Raw genomic sequence first — 20,526 nt, forward strand, 5'->3', positions numbered from 1 at the left:
AGAGGTCAAGAATAATCGTTTGTTCAACTATTGTTCAAGTTACTATAATAACATGACAAGAAAATCAAATGCTTGCAATATTTCAATGTTAGTGTTTATTGCATATGGCAATAGCAAGCATCATGGAAGTTAATGCTTGATTTACTTTTGTGGCGGGCAGTTGACACCTGTTAAGTGGTCGTGTATAAATAAAAATCGTCTCCTGTGATTCCGAAGGGAAAGAAAAAGCCTGAGTTCGAGCAATGTTCAATGGCCCAGGTTTTTTTTTTCTTTTTCTGTTCCTAACAGTATTTCGAGTCATTTTCCCTTTTTGTTGGTCATCGCCTCGTACGCTGTGAGTGTACGCTATAAAACGTGCCAAGTATCAGGTGTCGTCAAGCCAGCAGAGAGCAGTATTGTGCATGTTTTGGCAAACTCTACACAAGGCGAAAGCCTTCACCAAAACTGAAGAGCCCCAATTCAAAAATGTGAGTTTGGCGCCATTTCCCCCCCCCAGAGGAGAGAACAAAAATTACAATCACAATTTTCCAAAAGCTGAAGGTCATTCAGCAATCAGGAAGGCTCTCACCTGAAGCAATTGCCACTCCTTTAAGTCTGTAGCTCCACAACTCAGCCTTCAGTACAACAAACGCAGCTAGAGGAGAGTTTGCCTAGTGCAGTTGTGCTCAACGGTGTGCAAAGCCCACGATGGCTGATGGTGAGATGATCTTTATTATTGTGATTGTTTTATTTGATATCTTTAATTGGTTGTTTGATTAGTGATGGGTATCATGATGCCTCAAAGTGTGTATCGACACATTTATCACACTGTATTGACACTGCGTTGGTCACTCAATAGTGTAGTAGATCTAAAACCAATGCAGGTAAACAATATGAAAATATGATGGAACAACGTTCATGCTGACCCAACATTAGCTTGTGAAATAAAATAAAATCTTTATTCAATCGCTAGTTTTGTACATAAAATATTATCTTTGTATATTGTGTTTGCTGAGTGAAGTTAAGTTCAAAATCTGCTTGTTTGTGGAAAGGCTCAAATGAGCATGTAATGTATAACAAATTTGTCTAATAAAATTTAGAGATAACGTAACTTATGTATGGGATTTTTGTTAACCAAAGTTTTCAATCTCCAATCAACAAACCCACAACATGTCGATATAGTTTGTTTCCTTATAAACACAATTTGACAGGGCGCAGCCAAAAGACACACTTCCTGTATTGGTCACATGATTTTTGTTAAAGCGATACACACACCAATACGAGGTTTCACACTCGGCACAGTACTAATGCACTAGTGTTGTTCGTCCCATTACTAATTTATGTTAAAGCCAGTATGTAAGCAGACTCCCTTCAAAAATGATTCATTGAAATGTATTACTTCCTAATTGCCTTTGTGTTTCCACCTCCTTTAAAGGTTTTCACCTTGCAACTTGTAATCGTTTACCCTCCAATGGAAAAAAAAGAGACGCTCAAGTCCAAAAATAAAAGAAGAGAAATTTGTCTGATCAGTGAAGCAAAAGGATGTCAACTGTGGACTTGGAGGTGAAACCGGTCAGACTAAAACCCCTGCTTTACAAAATGTTTCCCAGTGCCGTCGGCAGTCGCAAACTTGGTAAGAATATTGGTATGTTTCTTGTCCTGTCAGTCATATGCACTCTAGAAATGACTGAGTGTAAGTTACTTCACACATCAACAAATGGTTCATGTCATTTCACTCAATTTGAACACAAGAACCCCACGTGATAAATTTATATTCACCTGGGATTAGGCAGGGACCTCCCCTGATCTTTACACTCCCTTTTCCAGACTTGAAATCAAGATCTGATTTTTAAATTCGATATGCCCTTTTTAATCTGTGGTTTACACTAAAATTATAGACTTGTTATATAATGACCATGACGGAAGGTTATCCAGGTCGGGGACGGACCGTCAAAAAAAGGGGAAAGTGCCCATTTCTGCTTTTTAATTCCATTATCATTACTGTATGCTTTTATAAAGTACAATATTATGGTGTGATACTTTTCCTCAATAAAATACACCAAAAAAAAAATTGGAATGTATTAATGGCATTTCAATGGGTGAAGATGATTTGAGATGCAAGTGTTTTATGGTGAATTAAACTCATATCCAAGGCACAAGTGTATTTGTATATAAGCCGGTATAATTAAAAATAAATAAATAACATCCACTAGGGTACTGTATCACTGTAGTCAGCTGCAGCTTTTCAAAGCAAAAGCCGTCCTCTAACACCTCCTATGTGTACGTCATTGGGGGGGGATTCCCCACCCGCCCCCTCCCTTTTAATAGGCGCGTGCGGTCTCGCATCTCAGCATCCTCGCTACACAGCCAAACATCCCGCTCTGCGTGCCGCACGGAGTCACGCTCTAATTACACCGTAAAGTGAGCAAGATTTGTTCTCCTGCTTCACACGTGAAATTGGACACAGGCAGCATGAAGAAAACTCCAAATCCAGGTAAGGACATTTGAAATTACCAGTGTTGTGATGATTTGAGATTTTTTTTTTTTTTTTTCTTATCCAATAGCAGTTTTTTGTATATAGTAAAGCCTCTTAAAAGTTTGTTTCAGTCAGTGTAGCTCTTTTGGGACAGTTTTGGAGCACAGTTGTGCATGAAGCACCCTAGGGTGCACCTCTGGGTCCCCTGGCTTTTAAAGTCAGATGTTCATCTCAGATGACCTTTTTTCTCTCTGTGGATGCACCGGCACCCTTGGGGCTCTGCCCCCATTGTGTTCTGCTTTAGTGTGTGGCAGTTTTTGGACTGTGTGTGGTATAGACAATCACAGTCATCAGACTCTTAAGTACACTTGCACAACATAACGCGGCATTAATCCTGGTTTTGTTATTTGTCTTTTTTTTTTTTTTTTTTTTTTTCCCTTTTCTTTTCTTTGAAGGTCTAAAGCTTAATCAAACTGTGAGCAGTTTAGGTTTTCTTACGGATTTGTGAATAAATCACTTGAGATTAGTTACATTATCTAATTGACAGATTAAACACAGTGCAACAACATGGTGGACAATATAACAATACTCAGTTGTATTCTTTATGTTCTGTGTAGAACAAGTAATATTTGTGATGCACTGATGAGTTGAGCTGTCAATGACACATTAGGAATCCCACACAAGTGTTGGAGATTGAAATTTTCAAACAGGAAAAAAAAAAAAGGTTTTTTGTCATTGTGTCATCATATGAGTGTATGTAACTTGACAACATAATTGGAAATCTGGACCATTTATGATGGATGACTTAATATGGTGTGCTGACAACTGATTTTTAACATTTAAATCAAATGAGATTTCATATTCGAGTGAAAGGGCAAGTTTTGTTTTGGCAATGACATCATCAAATGAGGGCAATAGAGGAAATGATTACATATCTGGAAAGCCCTCATCAAGGGCTTTAATTTGACATGTAAACTTGTTGCAATATTTTTTTTTTTTTTTTTTTTAAAACCTCAGTGCTACTGAAATTGAAGGCAAGTCAAGAACAATCACCAACGAAATCTGCCTAACATAGGTGGAGATGCTTTGATTTGAAAAATGTAGTTTTATTGTTAAAGTCTGACCTTGCCAAATGATAAAAATCAAGATTGTCAAGTGTTGTAACACAGATTTGTGTGCTCATGTTACACAACAACCTTTCTTCTGGGTCCCATCTGCATGTACGTGTTTCCAACATTAGGCAACACACAGGAGAGACTTTTGGGAGGGGGGGGGGGGAGAAACGGCATCACTCCGGATGAAACGGGCACAAGCAGATTCTGTGACGAAAAGAGGACACAGTGAAATGTAAGCCCAGAGAATATTGCTCAGTCATTTGTGCACGTTTGGTGGGTCGTCACATGCAAATCGGCGGCAGCAGTCCGCCGCCGCAAGGAATCTGCTCTTGACCTTTTTAGGGTGCATAAATGTCGGAGAGGTGGCGAGATTTTGGGATTCCTTTTGGGAGACTTATCACTAGCTGTCGGCTTGAAGGGGAAGAAGTGAAAAGAGGGGTTTGAGTTAACTTGGAGGTGCACTTTGATCGTTTGTATCACACGCTTGATTGTGGCAAAGAGGAAGCATGAGACCGGAGGTTAGATATGCACTCTGAAGTCCCGCCAGGCCTCCAGCAGGTTGGACGCTCAGCATCTTCACCTTAAGGTGTCAAATATTCTTTCAAGATCGGTCTCAAAGAGCACAACTTTGATCTTTATTGGATTAATTTACTTGATTTATGAAGTTTAAATCATGGTGCCTTTTAACATGTTTAAAAAAAGATTTATTGAATGGAATTCAAGTTAAAAACAAAAAAAAAATACAGTATGTTCTATGCACCCCACTAGTCTGAACATTTTATTTTTTTTTTTAAATATTGCATTTGTGGAGTATGTATTAAACAGCACAATCCGTGTGGTTTTTATACATCTCGGGGCGGCCATTTTGCCTTGCCACTGCCACTTGCTGTTGACTGAAAATGACTTTTTTTTTCTGGTGTGGCTGCAATATGCTTAAAATATGAATTATTTTAATTGTTTTAGGCTGCAGCACACCCGCGACCCCGACTACCCCCCCCCCCTCCCCATGAGGATAATGGCTGGATAAATGTGTATTAGTTTACTTAATCTTATTTGAATCAGTTTTTTTAATACTAAATTCATTGATTTGGAAAAACGATTTTAATTTATTTTTTCTGCTTTTATACATAAATGCATAAAATATGTATGTAGTAATACTTGAACTTTTTAAAAACTCTAGATCTTGTTTAATTTGTAAAGTAAAATAACTGTTTCAATTTTTTTTTTTTTGTGGTCATGTGTGACTTACACAGCATCTTTGTTGCTAGGCAGACTTCCTTCAAGGAAGGATGTAAACAAACAGGGAGATAAGGCCCAAACTAAATGTGAAAAGTGTCACATCTACAAACAATTTCATACTCCTCTTTTTATGAAGTAAATACAGTATCTCAATGGAGTGACCTGATCTTCATACTTGCTTCCTTTTTTAACCATCAATCAAACTACGCTGCGGTGTTATTTAGGAGGATGTTGATAGCGGGACCTGATTTGACTCGAGGAGCTACATGGACTCGTGTTATTCTCCTCTTTCAATTGCAACGACCCTGAATAAACAGGGAGACCCGGCGAGTGAATGCACTGCGTTTCTTTGGCTTTATTTCTCCCCCGTTTATAACTTCCTACGCATGAGAGATCACAGTCCACTGTGTTATATCTTCTCATGGCTTGTCCTCAGCTTTCAATACACTTCTTTGTGTTGGACATTTGCCCGGGGGAGCGTGTTATGAGAATTTATTCCACTTTACAGGGGAGTGTTCTTAATGTTTGACCTGCAGGTTCAAGTGAACACTGGAGCAAAAATAATGTGGTGACAGTGAAAAGATATTCGGATGGAAAATGGACTTAAAGTTAACTGCTGTGTGTGTGTGTGCCAACACATGTAGACGCAAAAGTTAACAATACTCACTGGCAATTGTCTTTATCCTCTGCAAAGACCTAATATTGCTGCCATACTATAGAATCAGAGAGAGGAGCTGAGTCTTCAGTACGATATCTGTTGAAGGGGAGAGTGTTGCCTTGTTTTGTTTGTTTTAGGGGGAGGGGCTTGAAATAATGGCGTTTACGTAGATTTCAATGGAGAAAGATCCTTTGAGATACAAGTGCTTTGAGAATTAAACGTCAATCTGCAGTCACCACTGTATTGTTAAAATAAGTGTTCAGATAAGATTCAATAGATGCCTTCCCTTGCACTGCATGATATTAGAAAAATATGTGATATGGATGTTGACTATAGCGATATTGATATTTAGCATGTCCTAAAGAAATGTCATTTTTACTTAATGAAAGAATTCCTTTTTTTTTTATTTTTTTTTTTTTATTTTTATTTTTTTTTTAAACATTCAGCAAAATAAATAAGATCAATGTATTCTTAGCTAATTAAATGTAATTACCCTCGATAATGTTCAACTATTGGATGGTGATGCATTCAGGTTTGTTCGACTGGTCAAATTCAGATAAAAGCATACAATTTCATAAACCTATTGCATGCCTTTGCAAAATCCATACGGGCAAATATCGCCATATCGATATTTTTTTTTTTCGAAATTGTGCAGCCCTAGCCTCCCCCATCGGCAACTGATTTAAATCAACACCCCTTTGGAAAAATAAGATGCAAATTTCAAGTAAGCCTTTGGCCACACTCCATCCATCGGCTCCCACAGCGCAGTAGCACACCAAGGGGAGTCGATGCATCTCTTTATTTCTCTTCCACAATGTCTGCGTTCTCTCGAGTGTGACTCACACATTGGCCTTAAGTTGCCACCACACGAGAGTCGTACTCCCTGCGATTGGATTCACGATCTCCAGTCAAGCCGCCAAAGCTTGGCGGGTCGTATAATTCTTCTTATCACCTTAACCTCCCTGTGCTGGAGCTCATCCGCCGGGATTAAACTGCTCTTATCATTCTGCTTTAGTTGGCAGTAAGTTCAAAAAGCTCCTTGTGTTCGCTACTCTTATGAGGCCTGCAGGAGATGCTTGACTTTACATCCCAGCAAAAGTTGAATTCATCCCCACTTGATGAGTTTTTTTTTTTTTTTTTTTTTTTTTGCTCAGCTATTATCTCAATTCTCTCCGGCCCACTGCAGGAAATGACACATTGTATTTGCTCAAGCTCTCATGAAGATAATATGATTTAATGCTGGGCTATGAACCATCCATTTTTTTTAAATTTATTTTTTTATAGTGCTTGTCCTAATTGGGGTCATGTGTGAGTAACTGACAGATATCAGTTACAGTGGATATAAAAAGTCAACACACCCTGTCCAGATGCCAGTTTTTGTGATGAGTCCAATTTCAAATCCTTTTCCATTTTTAATGTGACTTGTAGAGGAAGTACCGCTAAATCATGTGGTTGCACAAGTGTGAACGCTCTCTGATAACTAGGGCTGTGACTGTGCCAGACACATTTAAAATTGTTCAACGAGAGTCTGCGCACACCTGCTGCCATTTAAAGTGCCTCTGATTAACTTCAAATAAAGTTCAGCTGTTCTGTTGTGCGCTTGCCATTATGTAGTCACATCCTGCGGCACGAGCCATCGTCTGCTGGGAGCTTCCACAGCAGCAGGGGGATTTTATCATTCAAAGGTACCTGTCAGGAAGATGGTGTGAGATCATTTTCAAGGTATTAAAACGACATTAAAGCATAGTAAAGACAATCATCAAGTTGTAAAAAGGCTGACAGGAACATTTTTAAGGGGAAGTCAACCCAAACATATTTTTTTCCAAGAAAATGTTCCCAGCAGGCCCACTAGTTGAAACACAGCGTTCTGAATAATTGTGCGTTTGTGGAATATAAATTAAGCAGCAAAATGCACTTTTTTTTAGCCATCTGTTGGGGCGGCCATTTTGTCTTCTGTCGACTGAAAATGACATCACGGCTGACCTGTTTTCTGAATCTGAGCCGTGATTGGTAGTTGCGAGCAGTTGTGATGTCATTTTCAGAAGACAAAATGGCCGCCCCCAGAGATGGCTAAAAAACGGGTGGATTAACACTTATTCCACAAACGTAGTATTTATCAGAATGCCCTGTTTCAACTAGTGGGCTTTGCATAGAACATATTCTTGAAGGGGAAAAAAAAAAAGTTTGCGGTGACTTCCCTTTAAGGAGCTGCAGGAATTTCTGGCAAGTACTGAGATGGCTAAAAATGGTTGGATTTGGCTGCTTAACTCATATTCCATAAACTCGATATTAATCAGTATGGCATGTTGAGACTAGTGAAGGCACATGGAACAATATTATCTCAAATAATTTTGGGGGGGTTTACTTCCACTTTAAGTCTGTTCATGGTACAGAATTGATTGTTGAATTTTTATCCTTTCTGGAGTTGCCTCAATACGACAGTACAGGTACTTGGGAACTTGACAACGGGAAGTTGAGCGTCATTCACTCAAACCTCATCAACTAGAATTAATTTGCTCCAAAACCGGAAGTTCAGAACTTTGAAAGATTCTCCCTTCTCATTGAAAATAAGATGTGAAACATTATATTCGATTAATTGTTAATTTAAAAAATGGTCTTTGGGTTTGCATTGAAATGTTTATTTGCTCACTGACAAACCCTCCCGTGACAATCTTCTTTCGCACATAGCAACGATTCCTAACTCCTTCGTCAAACGCTGTCCACACACGGAAAATCCTTCTCAATCCGTGATGAAAAGTCTCGTATATCGTCACGGCTGAGTGCAGATGAATGCAAATGCGAGAATGACATCATGGGCCAGGGCCACTGTGTCTAAAAATAGAGCGGGTGGGCAATGACGTTCTGGCGATTTATTTAAAAAAAATAAATAAAATAAAAAAAAGGGGGCGTGTAACATAATAACATAAGGATGAAAACGGGCCACGTCGCTGCTGCTCAGCGTGACGAGCGGCCAGCCAGCCGTGAAGGACTTTGCTCATTAGACAAAACACCTGATGTTACACGCAGATGCCATTACGAGAGCCTCCCTGTTACTGTGCGTTTTTGCTTTTGCCCCAGTTAACAATCTTAAATGCACAACATCTCACCCTTTCAGTCGGTTTTCTTTGTCTCGGGCGTCCTTCCGAATAAACGCCGTGGGGATCGTAAGTTTCTGCACAATGTGTATCTTCTGCATAGACTGCAGTTGTCGGGACAGAAACTTCAGATCAGATAGTGGACTTGCGGTATGTTGTGTCCCACAGGCAAATACAGAACAGAGGCGGTAAGCAAGGATGTCAGCGGCAGCCAAATTCCTCTAGAGGAGATAAAAGCAGAGGTGATTATGAGCCAAACAATTTGACAAGAAGGCCAAAGAATGAGGTGTAGAATGTATGGCCGTTGAAAAGAATAAGGCCACGGGTTCATCTCCGTGAATCATAAAAACATGGCCTTCAGGAAAAAAAAAAAAAAAAAAAATGGCCACGTGACTGAAGACGGTGTTATGAAGATGAAGATAAGCAAACAGATATATGGTGGATCTTAACAGTTTGACTGATTGGAAATATTGTGATCCATCTTTGGCGAGGTCGTTACACCGGCTTCGAAATTGAAAGCTGCCATAAATTCATATTGCTTCTCGTAAGGTAGTAAAGTTGATCCGCGTTGTCGGCGACAAGAAATTGACCCTTTAGTGTTTTTAAATAGGGAAAAAAAAAATTGCGGGACATCAATCACTTTGGTGGGCTGCATACGGGGGGGGGGGGGGGAAACTGCATTATTCCTTCTCAATGTCATTCTTTTTTCATTAAAATTCTAATTCTGTTCCAACAGCAATGCTAGAGAGAAGCACACGCAGACAACAACAAAAAAGTATTATAAGAAAAATCGAAATTAGAAGGGGGACTTTGCAGCTAAAATTCATACACACAAAAAAAAATCTTTCCATATGACCTGAATAGTACATCAGTGGAATATTCTGAAAACAGAAAAAAAAAAGATCCCATCTTGTACTTGTAAGTACATTTTTAAAGAAACCACCACGCCAGAGAACGGACAATTAGACACAAAAGGCATGAGCGACCAGGTGTCAGTCATTGGACGTGCAATCACAGCCACGCTGGTGGCTTATCTTTTGCTGAAATTTTGTTGCAGTATGTATCTCTGTATAATGGTTTAGGGTTAAAAAATGAAAAAATAAATCCATTCCACAACACAGTGGTTGGTACTCGCTGCTCTTGTGGTCTAGGACAGGGGACCCCAACCACCGGGCCGCTTTGGACCCGGCCCCAGGAAGGCGAGTTGTCTCCGTCGTGTACCGCTCAAATTAAATGCGCAAGCTAGCATCTCCATCGCGTAATGCTAATATTAAAGACACAAGCTAGCAAATGAAATTTCCTTTATCTGTGAAAGTGGTGTCACGGGTATTTTTTTTTTTTTGGTAACTTTCCAGGGGACTCTGCTGAGTGAGTTTGGGACCAATAAAATACACACGTGTTCACCATTTGAGTTTCTCTGAAAAATTCTGATAACCACGAGGGCCTTTGTACCGCGTGACGCGAGCATGGCTGGCAAAACCGATAGGAACCTCTCGATGAAAACCCGCTCGGTCCGAAAGCTATGCGTTCGCTTTTATCATAGTGCCGCATAAACAGACGTGGTGGTGGTGGTCCGGGATGAACGGCAACATCGGGAACAAAGGACACGATCGCTGCCTCAGGCGGAAAGAAGGAATTAGATCAGATTTTAGCTGAGCTGTGACCCTTAAACTGGGAGGAGCAGGAGAAACATCTGTCCAGAAACCCAACACCTTGTGTCTTTACTGTAGACATTTGCGTGTTTTCCCAATACGTCATACGCATCGTATTTTCCCAAAGTCTCCCTCAGGTATTCATTTGGGTTTCGACGCGCTCGTTGCCAAGGTCGCGGCATTTGATTCACTTCCTTGTCACGCTCATCAAACCATCCATCCCGGACGTGCTCCACGGCCAAACTCCACATGAGCAGAGATCGCGTGCGTGCGTGCGTGCGTGCGTGCGTGCGTGCGCGCGTGCGTGCGTGCGTGCGTGCGCGCGCCTGCCTCCAGGCGCATGTGTCTGAACTGCAGCGTGTGTGTTTTTTTTGCATGTGTGTAGATTGTCGGGGTCCAAGTGGCGGATTTGGACATCAGGGGCTTGGCATGCTGATTATAGAGCACCGAAGCCGCGAGGAACCGCAGGAACTCTCTCTTTCTTTCTTCTCGTTCTTTTTCCAACTTCATCCCTCCTTCGCTTTTGGGCACATTTGCAGAGTTGGAGGTGAAGGCGGCGGGGGGCCCCGTGCTGATGTGGCAATTTTTATCGGCGCTTTGAGGTTGGGATGACAAAAGTGAAAGTCAAGATTGATGGTGTTTTAATTAAAAGGGGTCGGCTTTTTGCAATTGTGATCATATGAGCTAATTATTGCGCATCATCGGCTCCGTGCAAGTGGGGGGGGGGGGGGGGGGATTGGTTTCTGTCGCTGTTTGTTGGATAGTTTGCTGTTTGATCACGAAGAAACTATGCAAATGATGTTCAAGAAACGTTTTGGATGAAAATGTTTTGGATGAAGAAGAATCCATTTGGTGTGAGGATTTTGATGAAGGGACACGAGAACATAAATGTGTCTGGTAGAGCGCTGAAAATGAACATTGACTGCTTTTGAATGCCTTGATGTACTGTATTTAAAAGTAAATGGGGATCGTCTGTCCTCCGAGGAAAATGAAGTTTTAACATATTTCAAAAAGCTGAGAATGAACATTTAGCAACTACCTTTGCCATTGTTCGGTTGGTAGCCTTTAAACTTTGAGAGGTGTGCAGGTGTGCCTCAGGTCGTTGTCCAATTTCACTAGATTGGTTCAAAATATGTTTACTACAGATAATGTATCTTTGTTTAATTAGCTATGCTAGCAACATAATAGTGACAGGCAGAACTATTAGACTAGATGGCGGCTACCCTGTCTATCCACTTTTTTGTTTGGGGGTTTGTCATAAGATTTTTTTTTTTTTTTCTAATGACAAATATGTGCCTTGGTTCAATAAAGGTTGGGAACACTGCTTGAAAATCCTGACATTTTGGAATGATCTGCTGCATTGGCAATAATACCGAGTCAAAATGAAAGCATTTTCTTCTTCTATTAATATCTGAAAGGCTTTTGGACCGGCGTTAGACCTTTAGCTTCCTTCACTGTTTTTGGTTCAAATATCCTGTCAAGTCATTAGGATTGTTGTTGTATTCCCCGAAACTCTGACAATGATTACAGCCAGGCGAAAATCGGTCACTTTGCTCCTACCACAACAACACATCGCCTGTTTTCCCGGGGGTCTAAAACCACACGTGACGGCAATCGTCGCAACGCAACCTGGGCTTGTGACAATGTCCGCAATGATGTCGGCCTATTTTTCAATAATAACCCCCCCCCCCCCCCCCCCCCCCCCCCTTCTCAATCTTATGAGTGATGTTTGATGAAACCCCATTTTACACAGTCTTCTGCCAGCTGCGTTTCGCGTCTAATGGTTACCGTATGGAGCGAAAGAAATATATGTCAGATGCAGCACGGCCATACTGTGATGAACCGACGATCTGGCTCGACGGTCCAACTGACCTCATGGTGGGCTTTCAATTGTCAGCAAAGTGGAAGAGAGGAGCCTATAGTTGCGGCTTAAAAAGTTGGCGTTTTTCTCCAACTGGATTTGATTAGATATGCCGCGTGAGTGTGCTCGTATCGTATGTGTGTGTGTGTGTGTGCGCGTGTGTGTGTAACAAGTAACAGGGTCATGAGTTGGTTCTAATTTTGTACGTTTCCCAGCATTGGCTCGTTGGCCTTCGGCGTAGACTGGACATGGTGCCAGCTGCTGACTCAACATGAGCAACGATGTGGCCTTTCTTCACCCTGCTGACTTTATGAGCCCTGAAACGTCTTCACTTGTTGGGAATCTGCAGAAAGGCTGCTTGTGATTATCCTGGTTATCCACGTTTCTGCTTCAGCATTTAAACTAAGGCTGTTGCCCATCGGGAACATACATTTGGCATATTGTTGTATGATTTAATAATCGTTCCTTAATTTGGGGCCTCTGGTCGACACTAAAGCCTGCCGTGCACTAAACGGCACGGCTGAAAGTAAAAGAACTGTCACGCAGTGCGTGGGATTCAGCAGCCGTTTTTTTATGAGTGGCTGACTGTCGGTCGATTCTAATTTGGAATTGCGAGTGAGCAGCAGATATAACAGCCGATCAAAAATGCAAGAGCTTTCATGGGGGGGAAAAAAAGTGTAAGTGAGCCGAACCGTTAAGTTATACCAATATGGTATGTGTTGTGTTTTGCAATAATACTTGACTATATTTATAATTTGGAATATATCCATGGCTAGAAGAGTCTTTGTTATCAGAATACAGTATGTATCGCATGTGTGCCGTCAAAGAATGAGCTAAGGACAAAAGTCCTATTCAACTAGTTGTAAGTCAATATTTCATCAAAAGAGTTATGAATTTTTTTTTTTTTTTATTAAGGTCGAATACTTGCCCAGTGTTGCTTTAACAAATAAGGCCAAGACCTCCAATAAAGCTCCAGTAGACACCTCTTTGCAAATGAGCACATATAACTGCATGAGGAACTACAGTATGGTCGCTAAAAGTTATAACATCAGTTTCTTAATATTAACCTTGATGTCATGGCATTGCCTCAGAGCTCTAATAAAAAAAAATATTGTTACATAGTGTGACTGTTTGGGGAGAATGGCCACCCATTTGATGTGTGGCCTTGGTGTCGGGGGGGAGGGGGGGGGGGGTGATTTATTTTTTTTGGGTCCCTTTGTACTCTTCAAATGAGACGACGCTGGTTTAGAGCCGACGTGCAGCATTGCGCAACTGTCATCAGTCAGGTGGAAGGTCTGATTGGAAAATGGCGACACAATCAGACCTCATTATCCTTGATTACTCAGATGATGCGCACTCTGTTTCGGAATTGCGTTTGGACTTACTTTTGATGGCGCGTCATGTTCAATCAGGAGAATGTCTCGTCCAAATCAATTCCAGATTTTGTATAAATCTGCCACAATGGCACCAAAAGGAATGGCGGAGCCAATGAACAGCATGCAGGATGTCTATTTCCTCATGGAGACACAGTCATGAGCGTACAGCGTCAGCGTCTAAATTTGGCTTTTGGTGGATGAGTGATGTGAAGAGTTTTGTCGTCCTCTGTACATGCCCCAGGTTGGATGGGGAGCAAACGAGGAGCGCAGCGCCATCGTGCTCCCTCCCCCTCGCTCTCTCTTTCTCTTGGCAGCACGTGCGTGGCGGTGTATGGCGATGACGCGGAAGAGGGATGTGGGGGAGATGAGCGCCGCGTAGCGCTCTGGTGAGGTCATCCGACTGTGGCTGGCTGCACCGCGTCACACTACTCGTGCTGTTTTAATCCCCTGTCAGATCACAGAGAATTGTGGTTCTTAAGGCTCCGTTGTTCCGATCGAACTGTCTGGAACAGAAATATGCATTGTCCACCTAGTAGTTCGAAAACACTGTCGTTCTCCAATAACCAGGAAGTATCTTACTAACAACAACAAAAAAGACCTACCAAATAATTTTGAACTTTCCGCACAATTACACTGCTCTCCTTACTTAAGTTGTTAACAGTTCAATGTTGCTGGAGTTTTTACTCAAGTGAATACAGTACTTGTTGTGGTGATGTACACGGCAAGGACTTTTCATTGTTGCAGAGGTGGAATTTAAAGGCCCTGATACACTAAAACGACGTTCACCAACAGTGACAGACGCTTACCCCCAATAATTGAATAGCAAAAATCTGTGTTTAATTGACGGCCATTGAGATGCATTGGGAAAAAAAAAAATTTCAAACCCCCCAAAACATAAAAAAAAACACCGATAAACATTCACAAAACGTTTTACAGGGAGAACAGAGCAAAAATGGGGGCAGGTGGAGGCGGGATCTTGGATTTTCCGTCATGGCGCCAAAAATACTGGGGATGTCTGCGCTGAAAAAATAGAATTGATGTCATTAATTAATCAACTTTGACTTGACTTTCATCAATTTACAATCGACTCCCAAAAATCTTTTGTGGATATGTGGACCGGCCTCTTGATCGCAGTTAGCTCTCGCTCGCCAGTGACCTTTTATTGATAAGTGCAATAGAAAATGGATGGATGGTTGGCGCTCAGTCCTCTGCTTGTGAAAATCCTTTTTACTCCTGTCTTGCCCCCCTTATGTCATGAGGATCAAATACTTTATCGGCCCTCCGCTAACGTCCTTCAAAACATCCCATGCTCGCTCTGCCTGCCTGCCCCTCCACCTCATCTTTTACCCTCATCCCATTCTTCCTTCTCCTTCATTGTGCATCAGTTGCTGGCAGGCATCCCTTAAGTGTGCGCTGGCGTGCTGGTGACTTTTTTTTTTTTTTTTTGTGTGTGTTACGCTCCACTCTTACATAACTAAATATAGCATGTTGGAGTCACGCGTTAGGCTGTAGGTTGTGCTCTGAAGTGACGGCTTACATTAATGTGCAGCCCGGGGCCCACCATCCACTCTTAGTCAGTGTGTGGTACGCAGCCCTTTTTTTTTTTTTTTTAGGGGGAGGATATGTATGTATGTGTGTTTGCATGATTGAACAGGCACACGTGACTGTCTGTGCCTCATGACCATCTGCCTCAGTGACTGCAAATATAGGCTACATCTTTAGCGTATGTGCTGGAAAGTGCATTCATGATTGGGTGTATGTGTGTCATGAAAAAGCGCTGTCATCCATGAAGACTAAGTTGTCAAGTCATGTGAGTTGAATGTACGGCGTACGTGAGTGTCTGTTGGTCGGTGGGTGTTCATTCCAGTGTTCGTAGCCATTCCGTTCCGTGCGAGTGTCAAGTGGGAGGGTGGGCCTCTATCTGGTTGGGGTGATGGAGTGTACAAGTGATGAAAGGTGTGTTTGAGGGAGTCAAAATGATGTCGTTTACTAGAGTGAGCAACCTTATTTTACTGTCTGTTAAAGGGGGAGTATACGGCGTTAAAACTGTTAGCAAGATGTGAATTTAACCTCACGTTAAAGAGTCGAAGCAAAACTGCGGCCCTGGCTTTTGGCTGGTAAGCGTATGAGCGCAATTTGGAAACATGGCCTTTCGTAATGTCATGCGATTATGCAAGTGCGTAGTTATGATAAATGGTCACATAGAACACATATCCAGCATCAACAAAATAGCAGCGCTAGCAATATTAAGCTAGCATTACCACTGTAAATAAGTCAACGTTAGCTACGGTTGCTACGTTGATAGCATGGCATATGTAATGGAGTGTCACTGTAACACTTAATGTTAACGGTTTTAAGTTTTTTTTGTTTTGTTTTTTTGTTTTTTGAATGTACAATCAATTAAAAAAAACAGGTGATACAACTTAATTCTGCATCACTTCAGAATCTTCTTGTGCTAGTTTGCTAGTCTTATGCACAGTTGTTGACAAATGAGGTATGGGGATTTTTAAAAAAGTTTTGTGGTGGTGGACATTCCACTATAGTTTCAGCAAAGCTCCTGAAGGCCAAGGTAACAGGTCAGCGCAAGGTGACCAACTTTGCCCCCGAGTGTGCAATAAATGATTGACACTTCGACTGTCACACCTTCTGTCTCTGATTGGTGTTTTTTTTTTTTGTTTTTTTTTCTTCAAGCATGGTGGTTTCTTCCAAATCAAATTAGAGGCACCAGATGGGACCAGAGAGGGCTATTATTTTCAGATTTTCTTCATGTACTGCTGTCTCGTCATACTGGCAGTTTAAAAACAATTTGACAGTTTTTTGTTTTTTTTTTAAATTACAATCCTTCTTTCAGATGCTAAGAATTATTATACTTTGGACAGTAAAGCCAGAAAGTTAGAAAGCGTCCAACCAGAAGGCTATGATGTCATCTCTATACAGCCACCGAGCAATAATTTCTAGGCGGTGGGGATCTCAGAAAAATGTATGTTTTATTTTTTTACTTCTTCTTTAAAAAAAAAAAAAAAAAAATCACATTTGTCTTGATAAGATGTTCTTTGCACAAAAGTGAAAATCAACTTTCTCATAATGTCCTTTTTTAATAGAGCGTTTGGAAAATGACATGAATACACATTGGAGCATTTAAGACTAATTCTGCCTATCTCTCGCTATCTTTGTTCAAGCTCAACATGATCACAGCATGTCACAATAGGCTGATTAGCCACACGAGCAAGTGTGACAACACACACTTGCTTGTGCTTGCCCAAGACGATGTCAACACTCAGTCTTGTCACAGACACGCGTGCAGGAATTGAACAACGGTCTTGTTGTAATCGTATGCGCGCTCACTCGAATGACAGTATCTGCAATTGACAATTGAACAGCTTTCCTCGCTGTCATCATCTGACTTGACAACGCAAGCACGCGCACACAAAAAATCCTTCATCTGCTTTCTCTGCTCTGCCTCACATCACTGCTGTGATGTCTGAATAAGCACCCGGATTTAAGAGGGTGGGAGTAGGTTTGTTTGATTGTTGAAATCTCTCTTGATCTTCTCAATTTGTCTTCATGCCATTTAAATTTGTGAGATTGACTCTTAAACACACTTGTTAGATAGTCAACAGACTTGAGAGGTAGTCCGCCGCAGTGTGGGAGCTTTTTTCCAATAGGAAACAGAAATTGAATGTGTTCCAGGGTTTAACTGCCACTCTCATAAAACCTTAAGCAATACATTAATAAATGGCAAATGATGCATGTTGTGTAGCAAATGTGCCTCACACATCACACTTTTTACGGGATTTTTATATCTCTTAAGCTTAAATCACCTTCATGCAATTACTGAAGTGCCAAAAGAAGCTAAACTCTGTGAAGCCTAAGAACATTCTCATGACGTTGATAACGGGTGACGAGCCGTATGGTCGCTCCGGATCTTTCGTTTGGATCAGCTATATCAACATCATTTCTGGAATATCCCTTTGCAATAGGTGTCGCAAAAAAGGCCAAGGTGAAACAAAGAAAAGGCAAAACCACCCGCTCATCGTATTTGTTGAGCTGAGGTACACAGAGATCTTATCGGCCATTTCAAAGTTTTGTGTGACTCTAGGTGCATATTTTTCCCGAAATATGTGTTCGGTTTTCCGAATGGCATTCAACTTGGGCGATTTGTGTAAGTCGAGGTACAGTAGAGTGGCTGGTTACAGAGTTGGCCCCTCAGCTACTTCTGAACCTTTGCTAGATGAAAGATTTCAAGATGTTCATTTAATATTTCCTTTTCGTTCCATATTGTGAGTGCACATATCCTCTTTTTTTTTTACCCTCAATGTGAGGCCAAAGTTTGAAAAAGCGCTGATGTAGCTACTTTGTATTTGCTGTGTGTACATAAATAGTCTCCCTGCGGCCATTTTGCAATAGGGGCAACATCTGCTGCATCAGATCCATCAAAAGGCGATGATAAAAATGCTCCTTTTTTTTTTTTCAAAATCTTTAACAGAGTACTGAGTCAAATACAAAATGAAGGTGTATAAATAAAATTGTCTGATAATATTTATGAGCAATTTATGGAGTGCTGTGACTTTTGACTAATTGTGTTCCAGCTAGCTTTAGCAGGACAAAAAATCTAAAGAAAAACAATAACAAAAGACATCACACTTAATGCCGATTTGAACAGCTAGTTTAGTTAAACTTTAAAGGCATTTTGAATGTTGTCCTTCAGCTCAATCAACAGCTGAGACGTTTTCAGACAGGTGCTTCATTTTTAGGGAAAGCCAAGGCAGTTTTATTTATATAGCACATTTCATACACAACGTGCTACCCACAAGCAAAGACACAACACCTACAAGCATTTACAAACACAACAGTCAAAAGCAAAGCAGACAAAACAAAAGTAGCTAACAAAATTACTCGAATGTACGTTGACAACATTTTAGAACAGCTTGGTGTTATGTAAATTACCAAACGAATAGATTATGCTTTGTCCGCCAGCTGAGAGGAATCCCGGTTAGCTTGTAGCTAGCTGGTGGCTAGCACCTCTGTTTGTGGCATGGGGTGCCCATCGACAACCTTGTGGAATCTATTTCAGCCATGAAACATGCAAACTTCACACAGGAAGGCCTGCATGAGCCAAGATTCAAACTTTGAACCTCATAACTGTGAGGCAGTCATTCTGATCACTCGCTGCCAATGCATTTCTAGTTCTGTATAAACAAGTTACCTTTACTGTCAATCAACAACTAACCCTAACAGTCACCCACTCCTAACCCTAACCCACTGACATCAGTATATGAGGATAATAAATCCCAGTTTGGATTTTCATCAAGGTAAGCAGGAAGCCGTCTTGGTGTTTCGTATCGAAAAGGAAAAAGAAAGCAACTAAAAAAAAAAAAAAAAAAAGGCACTCCATATGAGTCGCACATGGCCCGCCGATGTCAGTTGCTACCCTGACAGACTGAAGACATTAAAAGTTGGAGGAAGTCAAAGCGAAGGAGGGAGGGAGGGAGGGAGGGAGGAGAGAGGGGAGGGTTGAGCGCAAGGGGACAGGGCGACGGGGCGTCAGGAGTCAGTCGGTCGGGGCATGAAAAGGGGAAGTTGTTCATGAAGAAGAGGAGAGGGAAGGAGGGAGAGTTAGTAACAAAAAGTGGCTATTTGAGGTGGAATTATGGAGCGAGCCAGAATAGCCAGTAAGTGCGGTCCATTTTTTTTTTTTTTTTTTCACTATTTGCATGAGAGGAGGCAGTCTGTTAGTTGTCCTGATTGCTTTTGATTAGCCTGATCTCTTTCTCGCTGAGGTTTCCCCTCTCAGATCTTAAGAAGCGGCATGTCCCTGAATAACTCGCATATGTGGAGCAGCACTGTGTTAAAGCTCCAGTGATGGCCTGTCACCAGCCCACTTTTAATCTTCTTGTGCGGAGTGGTGGCTGCTGTGCTTGTCAATATATGTACAGTGTTAAGTCTCCCTACTTCCGTAGGAGATTGGATTAATTGTGCCGGACGCAGATGGTTTATTTTAAGATGCAAAGGAGGCCGGAGAGGAGCAGATGTCAGCTGATTTGACAGAGGATCATGCATGTCTTGAATCCTGGGATGTTTTTGATCATGCCATCAAACTGTAACCCGAATGATTTTAATTCTTGCTCACTTCATTGGAACAGCGGTTCGTCCGCATTGAGTGCTAATCTAGATTCTTAGCCTGATTAAATCTGGATGTCAAGATGATAGTGACACTGCACAAATTGGCTTTTAATTCATCTTAATTTACTGGGCCAGACAACAACACATGTGCAGTATGTCATGTGCAAAACGTCCACATGGTGTCAGTGTTGTAGTATCCACCATCATTTCTTTCTCTCAAATGTTCCTTGAGTGTGATTCATATTTTGAATTATTTATTTATTTATTTATTTTTTGTACATTTCTGCCTGGGCGTTACTTCCTATGATACGTTTCACTCGGGTTGGGCTACTTCCTGAATTTCAACCTGTGTGCTGCTCTCGCTGCTGCACTGTTTGCACCTGTTGCCATGACAATGCCCTTGCAGCACCAGAGGAGTTGACTTTTTGCTGCACTTGGTTGCTTTGTAAAACAGTTGTAATATGTTCAATTTATAGTGACTCCAGGCAAATAGTCTCAAATGAATTTTGCAACTGCTACTTCACAGATTAATACATGGCAAGGTGACTCGTGTGACCACTATGTGCACAGATTGCATGTTCTTGTCATTTTGGGTATGTATGTAAAGAGATTAAGAGGTAAAGTGTTAATAAAGATGGTTGCCCGTCTGCGAAAAATATTTACTACCATGAACTGGTCCTTGGTCAAAAAAAGGTTGGGGGATTACTGCTTCAGAAACAGATATCTGAACACAAATGGTACCGACAGATAAAATAACAATACTCACGGGCATATATTCTTTATCATCTGCAAAGAATGATTAATAATCCTGCCACACTGAGAAGCAGAGAGAGTGGCTGAGCCTCCAGCACAGTACATCCATATGACCAGAGCTGGTCATTTTACTAAAAATTTGCGGTCAGTTTATCGCCTTCCGCCATCCGTTTGTCCGCCATTTTGTCCGGCCGGAGCA

At 41.4% G+C, this 20,526-nt stretch overlaps 1 protein-coding gene across 3 annotated transcripts in view; it reads left to right on the forward strand.

Moving 5' to 3' along the window:
- The first annotated feature begins 545 nt into the window (after window positions 1-545).
- Window positions 546-20,526, forward strand: part of septin9b (septin 9b) — a 75,816-nt gene continuing 55,835 nt past the window's right edge. Inside the window, exons 1-2 of one of the 3 annotated variants that reach the window (XM_086033462.1) lie at window positions 546-697; window positions 1,415-1,612. In XM_086033462.1, the coding sequence (XP_085889588.1) occupies window positions 1,522-1,612 (91 nt within the window). In that variant the 5' untranslated portion in view covers window positions 546-697; window positions 1,415-1,521. Of the gene's footprint in view, window positions 698-1,414; window positions 1,613-2,307; window positions 2,474-19,018; window positions 19,124-20,526 lie in introns of those variants that run through there. The other 2 variants (XM_086033464.1, XM_086033465.1) reach the window with 2 other exon arrangements.

The sequence above is a fragment of the Filicampus tigris genome, chromosome 6, assembly GCF_054856515.1.
Source record: "Filicampus tigris isolate MCC_2025a chromosome 6, RoL_Ftig_1.0, whole genome shotgun sequence".
Taxonomy (NCBI): Eukaryota; Metazoa; Chordata; class Actinopteri; order Syngnathiformes; family Syngnathidae; genus Filicampus; species Filicampus tigris.